General features: G+C 40.7%; 1 protein-coding gene across 1 annotated transcript in view; it reads left to right on the top strand.

The window, feature by feature from the left end:
* Window positions 1-2,728: 2,728 nt before the first annotated feature.
* Window positions 2,729-13,172, top strand: part of SGIP1 (SH3GL interacting endocytic adaptor 1) — a 209,660-nt gene continuing 199,216 nt past the window's right edge. Inside the window, exon 1 of the mRNA XM_081087620.1 lies at window positions 2,729-2,927. Within this exon, the coding sequence (XP_080943746.1) occupies window positions 2,918-2,927 (10 nt within the window). The 5' untranslated portion in view covers window positions 2,729-2,917. The remainder of the gene's footprint in view (window positions 2,928-13,172) is intronic.

The following is a 13,172-nucleotide window of genomic DNA, read 5'->3' as shown; positions in this document are numbered from 1 at the left end:
CCTATTGCATCTATTTGAAAGGTTTGCTCTAACACACTGTAAAAAACTTCATGGGGTGGGGGAAGGTAGGCAGCCAGGGCTTCCCTGGCTCTCTCACCCCTTACATCTCTGACAGGCCTACTATCCCAGCATCTCAGTGCTTGCACTTACTTCCAGATTTTATATAAGCCATTTTTCTTATTTAGAACTCTTGATCTTATCGAGAAACGGCCACTCTAAGCCCATTCCAATTTTATCTGAACTCTAAATTCACCTCTGTAAGAGAAACATCCCTAACTAATCTCATTTGATTTGAATCTTCTACTTAGCAGCGTCTCAGAACTCTCCAAGATGTTACATTTCCAGATATGTCACCTGGTCTTTCATTGAGTTGTTCTCTGTACATGTCATATAACTAACTTGGCTGCAAACTTCTTTGATGCCTCCAGCAGCCCTTTGGTGGTTTATTACAAAGCTAATATGGAGGGTTTATTATGCTCCAGACACAATGCTAAGTAATTTACTGGCGAGGTATTTAGGACTCTGCTTAGCGCATAGTAAGCCAGTACTAAAGGTTTGTTATTAATACTATTTATAGCCCTATGAAGTCAGTATTATTATCTTCCTTTCCCAGATAAGGAAACTGTGAGGCACAAAGTGTTATATAACTAGTACAAAGTCATAGAGTTCATTAAGTGGCAGAGACAGAACTTGATCCCATTCTGTTTGGCATTATTATCTATTCATGTTCTTTATCAGTACAACATTTTTGGTTAAATACACACACACACACACACACACACACACACACACACACACACCAGTCTTTTTTTTTTTTCCAATAATACTCTTGCTGTTTTCAAAGTAGTATAAGTTGTACGCAAGACAGGTTTTTGCTCAGAAATTTTTCCCTCTTTTAAAATTCAACTGCCTCATAGCTATAAGGAAAAAGGCACAAGTATTTGTATGTCTCTGGAGAATTTCATTTTAATATTTAGAGGCCATTGATATACAGTATGTGTCCTTAGAGAGAAGAATGAGTTTTTTTTAACTTCTAAGTTGCTAAGGAACTGAGTTTTTGCTTTTTAAATGTTAATATGCTATTTCAGTCAGCTTCTTTAGTTATATTTTTCTCTAGTAGATCCAACCACCGATACCTCATACTTGCGCTGGTGGAAAGAACAAGACTATGTCAAGGGCTGAGCAATATTGAGAGTTCATGGGTACATTTGTAACATAAATGATTAATCGTACAAGAGGCCCAATGCTGATCATGTAATGCATCTTGCTTCTTCACGTTATTTCAGTTGGTGCTCACCATTGCTCTGTGACATAATGGCTTTTCTCCTAAGCATGTTGCTGGATTGTTGAGGGAGAAATGCCTCCTGCTGATGTCTCCTAGGGCTCTACAGAGGCCTTTCCCTTCCTTCCCATCTCCCCTCCTCTCTTCCTGTCCCTCCCGCATGCCACCTACCTCTTCTTCCATAGCGGCCGGCCAGGGCCAGAGCCTGCTTGAAGGGACCGGGTCTGGGGCCCTCTGAAAAGGCTCCCGGGGTCACTGCGGACCAGCCAGGTGACAGATTCTCAATCCAAGCAGCCCTTCCCACGTAGGCAGCACCAGGGCACCCAGATCCCATCCCATCCCAGCTGAGAAACCCGGGGATCCATCCATCCTGCGGCCAGAACCCAACGCAATCGCCTCCCTCCGGGAGGCCTAATGGGCTTGAAGGCGCTTACAGATGCAGGTGGAGCGGCGTGAACACTCCACCTAGGACAGCCTGGCGGCTCGCGTGCGCGCCGGGCCGAGGGGCTTGCGGGCAGCGGGACTCGAACGCGGAGCTGACAGGCGCCCCGCGGGGTCCGGTCTGTGGCCGCCCGCGCGTCCAGGTGGCGGCGACAAGAAGCGACGTGCACAGCTGTCTTTCGTCGGGCTGAAGCCTCCCCGCTCTGCCTGCCGCCCTCCGTCCCGCCTCCCGCCCCAGAAATTATCTCAAGCGTTGCCAGTTTGATTCCAGAGCCCGCTCGGGAGGGTTCTTTTGTTTCTTTGTGTTAATGACAGTTCCCAGCATTGGCATGCCAGGCTTGGTTAATTTCCTGGATCTCTTGAAGGCAGCTGGGGTGAAATTTCTTCTGCATCATCCTTTTTGGGGATAATTGTTTATGACGTCAGCCTGATTGATTTTTTTTTTTTTTTTTTGAGAGAGAGAGAGAGAGAGAGAGAGAGAGAGAGAGAGAGAGAGAGTCACAGATGTATGGGGAGGCCACGGACACTGACATTCCTTCAGGGCAAAAGGAGAAGAGAACAGGAGCTTAAAAGTGTGCGGCTAAGACTCCAGGCTGCACGGAATTAAGTTTATTATTATTTTTTTCAATCCCCTCCGCAGCAAGCCGCTTAAGGTGCTCCTTCCAGGCCGGCGTCCCCTGTTACGGTGGCGGCGTCTGAGAATTCCTCTCGGGTACCCGGCAGGGTTCCGAAGACGGAGAGCAGGGGCGGGGGAAGTGCGTCACCAGGTGGGGAAGGGGCTGCGCGCTCGGCGACCAGCGGCAGGGGCCGGGGTGGAGGAGAATGGGGACGGGAAATAGGTTCCGTGTGCTCTCCGCGGGTATTGTGTCAGGAGATGCGGGCTGGCTACCATGTGACGCGGTCCAGAGCTGAAGGGATTGGCCGAGGCAGCGCAGGCGGTGCAGCTCGTCGGCTGGCTGTTCCTCTCCCTTTCTCTCGCAGCATCTTCCCGGGAGCCTTAGGTGAAGCAGCACCAGCTGCATCCATGGCCTATCTTTGGGGTTAACACTTGTCTTTGGCTTCAGCAGCCACGGATACAGCCGATCGCCTGGCAGCAGCGGCAGCGGTGTCGGGAGGATTTCGCTGGGACCTGGAATCGTATCCTCCAGTATTTTTTCAGACTCCTTGGAAATTAAGGAATGCAATTCTGCCACCATGATGGAAGGTAGGATGCTTTCTGCTGTGGTTGACAGGCTTCGGGCAAGGTGATGGGCAGAACAGCGTGGAAGGTGTGCAGCCTGCGTTTGTGGCTGGTCTAGAACCTCGTTGCCAGGATTTGCAAGCACAAGCTCTGCAGTTTGCTTGCAGTGGACCAGGGCACAGACTCGTGGAATCAAACCACAGGGCTTCGCTTTAGCGCTTTAGCTCAGAACCTACAGAGCTCCCAGCTCTTTTAAAAGAGAAAAACCTAAAGTGCTTGCAGGGAGCTGAGATAGAGCTACTAAAGAGCTTGCAGAGCAAATAAGTTGGGAGAGAAGATAAGGTTGTCTGCTCTGGGCTCCTGGGACGACACTGATTAAACATTTACAATGGAAACTTGTTTCCTGAAATTGACATTAGACAGGAGAGGGCATTGACAGAGTTATCCTGCTGTAATTTTTACTGAACTGTTTAAAAAATTTAAATTCTTGTAGGATATGTTTATCACTGCAATTTGTATTTGACTGTTGGGGTGACAGATGCAGCAAATTTGGTCCGTAAGATATAGTTTTATGGGGATGTTATAACAACGGAATGAGCAATATGAGGAAAATATCCAGGCCTCTTGGCTCCGGATTCAGGGTCTTATCAGGTTTTGTGTGTGTATGGTTTTTAAAAATTTGTGCTTCCTAAATCGTTTCCTAGCCAAGCATCAAACGATTACTTACTGATTACCTTTTACATTTAATATTAAGTGAAAGGAGGAACTTTTCCTGAGATGTTGTTTAAACTATATTTTATTCTACTAAATTACCCTTGCAAGCCTAAAATAGTGACAGCTGAGATTGCCTCAAAAAAGCAGCAAGCTGATTAAAGAAGAAACAGGCAGCCTGACCCTGGCTTTGATTTTCTGTTTGCATACTACAGGATGGTGCAAAACTCCTGGCCTTTCCTAAGATGACAGGCAGAAATTTGTCCCCAGACTGGATTTCACGATGCAGAATCCAGTGCATAATGGGTCTCAAATCAGCCATGAAAATGGCAGAGAGGCCACCTCTTAAACTAAGGTCTGTCCTAAAGATTTTAAACATTCTCTGGAAATTTACCAAAATGGAATGAGGAGAATGGTTTCAAAACAACAGCAGTGTAGCCTGTACATATTTGGCAGAAAATAATTCTTTTGCTCTCTCTATCATGTCAAACATTATTAATGTGATCTGGGTGAGTGAAGAATTTTATAGTCATGGCCCATAGATTTTAGAAAATAGCCTTAAAAAAGAGATTGGATATCATTTTTATATGGAGCCTTGTCTTGTTTGCAAAGGGCTCTCAAGCAGTTCTTTAAATATAGGCCTAAATAAACGGAGATTACCAATGCTCTAAGATTAAATCACTTTCATTAATTAAAAATGGATTTAATCTTTGAACAACAACACATGACAAACAGAAAGAGTATTACTGGTGTACTTTTCAATTAAAAGCTCATGTAGATTGCCCTTTTCAGAAAAAAAAAAAAAAAACCCTGTCTATAGAGATACTATAGTTCTTTGCTAAATTTTAGGTAGCATTTCTTAAAATTAAATCTGCACATATTCTGATTCAATTTAATCTTTCACCAGGGAGTGAAACATCTTTCATTTTACTTCTTGCCTTGCAAACTATGGAGTTAAAGTGTCTTCTCTGAAGGAAGTAACATTTATTGGTGTTCATTAATGATTCTTCCAGTAAAATTGTCTATTGTGCCCTCACAGAATGCCAGTTCAAAGCCCTGTGAGAAGCTTATTTGAGCTGCCTCAACTGAGATGAGAATTGTAACAAAGACTTGTGTGGAGCTGAATCAAATCTATTGCTCTGGGTTTGCCAACTTTACCTAATGAAGGACATTATCTTAGCACCTTTATGACTTATAGGTGACCCCCTGGATATCGCTAGTTACCTTCTGTCAGATTTTTGTAAAAGAAATTTGGAAAGGTGTTACCATTGACTTAAAAACGTAAATGAAACTAGTAACTTTTTTTTTTATCTACACATAGTTCTTACTTAAATGCTTTTCAAGACTTAACATCCTAATGGTTCAGGGATCTTAGAAAGGCACGTGGGAATCTTCACTAGAAATCAATTTACCTATCAATGACCTTCCACATAGTCCCAGTCTTTGGGGCAGTATATGTACATAGATGTTTCTGATATTCTATCCCAGAATTTCACTTCTGAATTGCTCTTATTCTAAAGGCATGGGATAACAGTTATTATTTATATTAATCTCATCCCTAGTGGGCTGAGAGTGTGTCACCAAACATCCAGATAATTAAAATGATTCTCTTCTCAACTAGCACCTCTTTCTCTCTCTCTCTCTCTCTCTCTCTCTCTCTCTCTCTCTCTCTCTCTGTCATCTACATATATGCACTTTTCTAGAAAGGGTGAAAACTTACATTTGCACTTGTGTGTATATATAACTCTATATTCAGTAAAGTGTTTGGTCTGCTGCTCAGGAAAAGCATGGCCATGGCAACTTTTCAAAGCTACTTCTCTACTCTGTGTAAAACAAGAGCAAACAAATATTCATCTGAATGGCTCATAGTCTAGTCAAGTGTACTTGTTTTGATGGAACAGGATATAGGTTCCATTCATTCAATGCTTATTAGAAATTCTTGTCATAGATGAAAAACAGTGCTACCTCCTCAGTGATTCTAATATCATAGAAGGCAGTAAAATAATTCTGCAGGGACCTCCAGCAGGTTACCAGTAGTTTGTGGCTCCAAATATTTCTATTAAACAGTATTTTTAAGGGACTTGATTTGATGATTCCCGCACTCTTTATTTTTTAGCAATGGTTGGTATTGAGTTATGTCTTCCCTAAGAATGCCCCATGATGTGGAACCTTATGTAGTATGAATGTGAAGGGAAAGAAGACGAGCAAAGGGAATTATTTGCTAAATGGTGTATGTGTTGTCTAAGTGTACAACAGTCTATGTGATTAGGAAAACTGTTCAAGGGTTTTATTGATTTTTATGTTTTACTATTAAAATTTGAAAATGGCATTTTAGCTGTCTCTTCTAAGGTAAGTGAAAAAAACTAAGTCGGGGTTTCTTAGGACATCTGTGAGACAGGCTGGGAAGTTTTCTCTTGTCTGTGCAGAACTGCGCTGAAGGTGCTTGTGCTCTTAGCTCCATACTCAGACTCTTAGGTGTTATACTGGAAAGGTATGTTTTTTTGGTGCCAATGATTTCATCTTATATAACACATTTTTAAATTAACAAGCATATTTTAAAGGTTTAATTATAATATGCAAGGTGATTTAATAAATTTTGTTGCATTTACTATTCACAATAACCTGCATATAAGTATATTCTATATATAGTACTTTTGCAGTATTGCAGTATTTTTTAAATTGCAAAAATAAAAAATAATACATTGAGGCAGAAATATGATGGAACTTGAACCCAAGTGCATTAAACAACAGTGCTCATATTTTGGAACCATCATAATATTTTGAATAGGAACCTTTTCTTTTTACTTTGTATCAGGTGCTCTTGGTCATGTTAGCCTAATTGAAAACTGGACTTAGTAGCTTCTTTAGTGGCATATTCTGTCTCTGTCTTTTAAATATGAGTACTGACACAAGGTCTCAATTCCTTGTTAAGACCTATTATCTCCAAAATCATCCTTTAAAAAATTTTGAATACCTCTAGACTGACTGACCTTCTGTGGTTGCAATGAACCTTGTAACAGTAAAGGCTTTTTTTTTTCCTATCTAGAAATGGAGTTTTACTTATTTGGAAAATTCTTTGATGTGATCATAAATGAACAATGCATTCTGAGGTTGGAATTGTTCATTTTCTAGGTAGCTGAGAAATTTTAAAAGAAATGCTTCTGCCCAGCCTTCGCGGCTGAGAGGTTGAGCATCGACCTATGCACCTGCAGGTCATGGTTCGATTCCCAGTCAGGGCATATGCCCGGGTTGTGGGCTTGATCCCCAATGAGGGGCATGCAGGAGACAGCAGATCAATGATTCTCTCTCATCATTGATGTTTCTGTCTTTCTCTCCCTCTCCCTTCTCTCTGAAATAAATAAAAAAATTTAAAAAATGCTTCTAACTTTCCTACTGATTCCCTTCCTAGAAATAGTGAAGTTATTCTGGAAAATCTTAAAGTATGCATACGAGATTCTAATATATGTTCTATCATTTGTGTAATTCCTCTCCTTCTTCAAGGTTCTGTGTCAGAAAAAGCCTCCTTATATGTATGTTTCTATCCAATTTCAGGGGTCAACTTTAAATCTCTCAAAAGAACATGCAGTCTTTTAAAAAAAATTAACTTAGATAAACCATTCTAGGAGATTCTGGAAAATTCTTCCTGTTGAATTTGGCACATACACTATCCATGTTTTAAATAAACAAGTTGCAGGAAGTCACCAACTTGTAGTTTTCATATCCTTAAAGTTTGTTTATGAATTGCTCTCTTGAAACAAGTTTTCCCATAGGAATAGTAATATAAATGATAGATTCTCACAATTGTCCATTGAAGACTATTAAAACCATTATCTAGTTGAAATGCTAAATGTTTTGCTATGAAGTATATAAAGAATAGTACAGTTACTATAATAATTATAGTAACACAATGGCATTAAATTGTTCTCAATTTTGAATGTTGCTTTTTGAGGGAAAGAAAACTTAATTAAAGGACTCTGAGAAGATAAAGAGAAAATTTGAAGGGGATTTTTAGGTATATTTTCAGAAGTTTTAGAGACTTGTGACACTGAATTTTTCAATTACATTCCATTTTACTACAATACTTGTGTTTTACATTTTCTCAATTTCAATTTTATCATATCCACTGCTATTAAATTGTGGTTATTTTCATTATGTAAACTCACCAGTGGAATTAAGAAAGGTAAAGAGAATTTACTGAGATGACTGTAAAGTAGTTGGAAGGGAGAAGAGAGGTGAAGGCATTATAATGAATTTGGGTTCATGTCTGAAAAAGTACCTGAGGAAAAATGAACTGAGTGAGGAAGTGGTCACAGATAGAAGGGAGTTGGGGAGTATGTAAGGGCATGATCCCCTTGAGGAGAAAGTGGGGTGTGGACAGAGGTATTGGGTCTGTTTTATATGCTGACTGCCAGATATTTCTATGGGCATAGAATGGCTTGCTTGCCATTGGATAGCTATTGGGGAAGGAGGGTTAGACTTAGAGAAGGCTGAGTCTCCATCTTGGAAAAAGTATGCCATTTAACTGGATTGATACTATTTAAATTCCCTATATCTTATCATTTTGTATAAAAAGCTTCTCTATCTTCTCATTTCTCTTTAAAACCATAGCATACAAGAGCCTGCACATTCTGGCCTGCTGTGCCTTTTTGAGCCTGTCGAATGTCTCACATTGAATGTCCGACAGCCTTGCTACCTGTCTCAGAGTGTTTAGAACAAATACTTTCCTGCCTCCGGGCTTTTGCTCTGCCTAGAACATGCTTTTGGCAACTCATGGAGTAACTGATTCTCTTGTGGTTCTAGCAAAACTGTCACCTCCTCAGGAGGCCTTCTCTATTATTTTTGTCCCAAACTCCCAAGCACATGCCCTGGGCCACTGAATCCATTTCACTTTCTTCTCTCTCCTCAGAGCTGAATTTGTGATACATGGTTATTTAATGGTGTACAGGCTGAATCTCTTACTCAGAAGGAAGCTCCATGAGGGCAGGAATCTGGTCTATCATAGTCACCTCTGTATCCTTAGCTCTTGACACACAGTGGACACTTAGCATGTTTATTTACTGAATAAGTAAATAAATGAGATGTAAATGACTCCGATGACTTTAAACTATATACTGTATGGTATTATGTTGGGCATTATGGTGGATGTAAAAAAGGAAATGCTCATATTTATATTTTCACTGGAGGAACTATAAACCTGAAATAATTAGGAAAAGATATTGTAGAGCAGAGTGCTAAATTGTGAGACAGGTAATACGTTTTGAGAAGCAAAAGTAAAGAAACAGTCCATTTGAAAATATGTGCTTGAGCTTGATTTATTTTGGTGATTAGCTCCAAGGAAATAGAAAGAGACAAGATATAGCACAACTATTCAAAGAAATTTCCAGAAATTCCAGAGACAGTTGTGTCAATATCCTGTACTTTTTTTTTTTCCTTTCTCCCTCTGCTCTCCTTGTATTTCTTTCTCCGCTTTTCTCATTCTTCCTTCCCACCTTTCCCTGTCTAGGGTATCTTTTCTTTTTTCTGGTTTTGACCAAATCTGAAAGTGGTGGCTTATAGAGCTAGAAAGTGTGATTTGGAATTTGGTAAAGTATTTTTAAATAAATAAATGAGCATAATGTTGTATGATGTATTTGTCCATACAATGACAATGTGGTGGTATATGAGCTTGTTTAGATACCAAATTATTCCTAATTGGAGAAATTGTTGATCTTAGAAACCCCCAATATGTTTACTAAACTTGTGCAGTTTGGATTTTTTTTTTTTTTTTTTTTTTTTTTGGTAGGAAGAGCATGGATCCAGAAGTCAGACTGGAGTATATGTGATGGGACTTCTTGGCTGTGTGCCTTGAGAAGGTTACTTTACCTTCCTGGGGTTGTTTCCTTGCAAATAAAATGAGATAATTGATCTGTCATACCTCTAAAACTCCCAGCTCTGAGAGTCTCCGGTATTTGCTGAATAATTTGGATTCCTCATATCTACTCCCTCTGAGGTTTGAATCTTAGTGATTTACTCCTCTTCCTCCCACCACAAAATAACTTGTCCCTTACGCAAAAGTAGTTCAAATGTATCACCACCTGCCTGCTATTAGTTTAATCTTTCTCTTGCATGGATGCCACAAGTTAGTTTTGCATCTTTGCTATATTGGGAGACAATAGCAGATTTCTGCAACCCTCCTCTACAGCTGCTAGCACAGAACTATTTATGTGTTCATCAAAAACCATCTATTGAATGGGTACTAGGTGTTAGGCACAGTTCTAGGTGTTAGAGGCTCATTAATGAACAAAATAAATTAAAAGTCCTGCCTATATTGAGCTTCCTATTTGGTGCAGAAGAGAGATGATAAAAATAAAGTAAAATGCAAAGTACATTATATGGGGGTAAGGCCTTTGGACAAGAGTGGAAGGAGTGGAGTAGATGGGGATGCAGTTGAAAACAGGGTGGTGATGGAAGACTTGCTGAAAAGACATTTGAACAAAGACTTGAGGGAGCGGAGGGAATGAAGAACCATGTTGCAGAAAGAGTCTGAAGAGGCAGGGAAAAGAGCAAATGCAAAGACTCAGAATGTGGGTGGAACAGCAAGAAAGCCAGGCGTCTGGAGCAAAGGACAGGGGAATGTTCAAGAGAGAGATGCAGAGAGGTAATATTCAGATAGACTCCGTGAGTCCCTTTCAGGGGAAGGACAGCCAGTTTCCAGTCAGCATGAGCCTATGTTATCCTTGTGTCAAGAAACAGGTGGGCATTCAGAAGTACGGCATTCTGATACTGGTTCTGTCTTGTGATGGTGCCTCTTGGCACTCATTCTGACCACATGTTTCAGTAAATGAATTAATATCATGCTCCTGCCTTAGCTTCTGTTTCCAAGCCCAACTTCAGAGCTGAGAGTTTAGCTACAACTCTAGGCTTGAGCATTTCCACATAAGAGATATAGCCCCATAAGGATGACTTCAGAATTAGAATTCCAGATAAACTCACAATTATTTTGACTACATACCAAAGAACTTAATTTTTATTTTGGGTTCATAACAACTTCTATTATGCATTAAGACTAGTATTTTAGGATTTCTAAAAGACCATGCAGACTGCTTATGTTGCATATCTTTAACAAACAGTATAATATGGAAAATAGTATGTGACATTACACTTCGAATTTTCAAAAATACTTCATTCATTCAACAGGCACATCTGCAGCTTTCCCCTTACTCTCAGGTGCTGTTTTAGGCACTGTGAATATGTCAGCAAAAAAATGGCAGCTGTGTTCTCCATCCTCAGAAGCTTTGAGTCTAGTATGTGTTATCACATACTCATGTACATTATTTTATTCTCACTTCATCTCTGTGGTAGGAAGAATAGGTATTACCATCTGTATTTCAAATAGCAGGCATCTAGGGCCTGATGATGTTAAGTGACTTGTTCAGGATGACCACCTTACCAAGTGGCAGGAGCAGCATGCATTAGACCAGCGGTTCTCAACATGTGGGTCGCGACCCCTTTGGGGGTCGAACGACCCTTTCACAGGGGTCATCTAAGACCATTGGAAAACACATATATAATTACATATTGTTTTTGTGATTAATCACTATGCTTTAATTATGTTCAATTTGTAACAATGAAAATACATCCTGCATATCAGATATTTACATTACAATTCATAACAGTAGCAAAATTACAGTTATGAAGTAGCAACAAAAATAATTTTATGGTTGGGGGTCACCACAACATGAGGGACTGTATTAAAGGGTCGTGGCATTAGGAAGGTTGAGAACCACTGTATTAGACAAACTTCCCTCTTAGTCAAGTGCTCTTCATTTGCACACTGGTGTAACTTGAAAATCCTGCTCATATTGGTCCGTGTTTCTGGTTGACAAGCAAACGGGAGATAATCTAAATTTGACAGGGTATTTCAGAAGCCTTCTTCAGAACAGGCTAATTATCAGGTCACGATCCTTTAGACCAGCCATTAGCCTGAAAAAGGCTAACACAGAAGTGTTTTATTCCAGGGGGCTCCTTCCAGTGGCAATCCCCAGTTTCCAAGAATCTTACGATGAGGAGGGACATGTGATATCACTAGGCCAGTGCACTCTAAACCTTCACAGCTTACATTCTACAAAGCGTTTTATCAGAAAGCCTGGCTCCCATTATGAACAAAAGCCCTTTCTCCCTGAGAAGGACAGCTAGGTGTTCACTCACATTCCGTGAAAGCTTTGGCTGTGATCATGGGAACGTGACGGTGTGGGATACCAATGAAGATTAACCAATCTAGTCCAACCTCATTTTGCAGTTGAGGAAACCAAAGTACCCAAGGATTTTTGTTCTCTCTGTAAGAGAACAAGTCAAGTTTATTTTAGTAGTGATTCAAAAAGATGTGAATAGACAAAGGCTTAGAACCTGTGGTATCTTTCACATTCAAAGGTGCTGAGGCTGGTTGGGTGACTGCCCAAAGATGTACAAATGAATGTGTCCCCGGGGTCATTACTCTGCTGATTACACATACAATGTGGCCATTTATAGCTCTCCTGTGCTTCCATGGCTCAAGGGTCTGCTGTCGGTGAGTCAGTGCTGTGTGAAGGGAAGGACCAGGACCTGAAGGGGCCGTACCTCCTGGCTAGCTATATGACCTTGAGTGCATTCTAGAACTTTTGGCCTCAGCTTCCCCATTTGCATGGTAGGAATAATACTGGCTCCAGTTAGATGAGACACTAAATATTGAAATATCTGTAAAAGTGTGGCACAAATGCCAGTTATTTTCTCAGATGGCTCTCTCTCAGCTTAGTTGCTGCATGTGGGTTTCTTAGCATTCAGTGGCTACAGATTATTGCTTGCTATTTTGCTTTTCAAGTACATTGTTGCTGCATCTCTTCTGCAGCTAGGCCTTACAGATGTCCTTCTTCTTTTCACCATACTGTTAATTTCTAGCATATTCTATCATTTCTCTAGTCTCAGTATGCAGGTGCTATACTACCCCTTTCTTCACCATGGAAGGCATCACTAATCAATCACAGCCATCTTTCTCTCTGGCCTCAGCATCGTCTCAGTTTCACATTCCAGGCTACCTCTGCCAGTTTGCTTTTTCTACCACAGGCAGTTTCCTCAACTTGAAAACACGGTGAATAAAATTGGAATATAGGTGGTCTAGCTGTGTACCAGCCTTTATAAATCCCTTTAATGAATCACTGAAAAATGCTGTGAAAATACTGTGGAAAAATTGCCCACAGTACTCGTTATGATAGTAATGCAAGAAGATAGTCTGTAAGCCCTATAGCAGGTAAGACCCTACTCCTGAGCTATTGATTTTAACCACCAAGTATCTCTTAGCCCCCTTGTGCTCCCAATTCAAAGAAGTATGTCTACCAGACAGCCAAACCAGGTTATATTTGTATTTATTTCTGATTCCTCATTCCATCCTGCCTCACATCAGTAGGTCTTCTTGATTCTGTTCTCTCCCTTTCATACCCCACTACCAGACCTGGTCAGACTTCGCTGCTTCCACCTTCCCAGCCCATCCTCCTCACAGCCATCAAGGAGATCACTTTTGTCATTTACCTTTGATTGTTCCCCACC

Source organism: Myotis nattereri (genome assembly GCF_964212035.1).
Source record: "Myotis nattereri genome assembly, chromosome: 3".
NCBI lineage: Eukaryota > Metazoa > Chordata > Mammalia > Chiroptera > Vespertilionidae > Myotis > Myotis nattereri.
The sequence above is the reverse complement of the archived record's forward strand: the minus strand, read 5'-3'. Positions and strand labels throughout refer to the sequence as shown.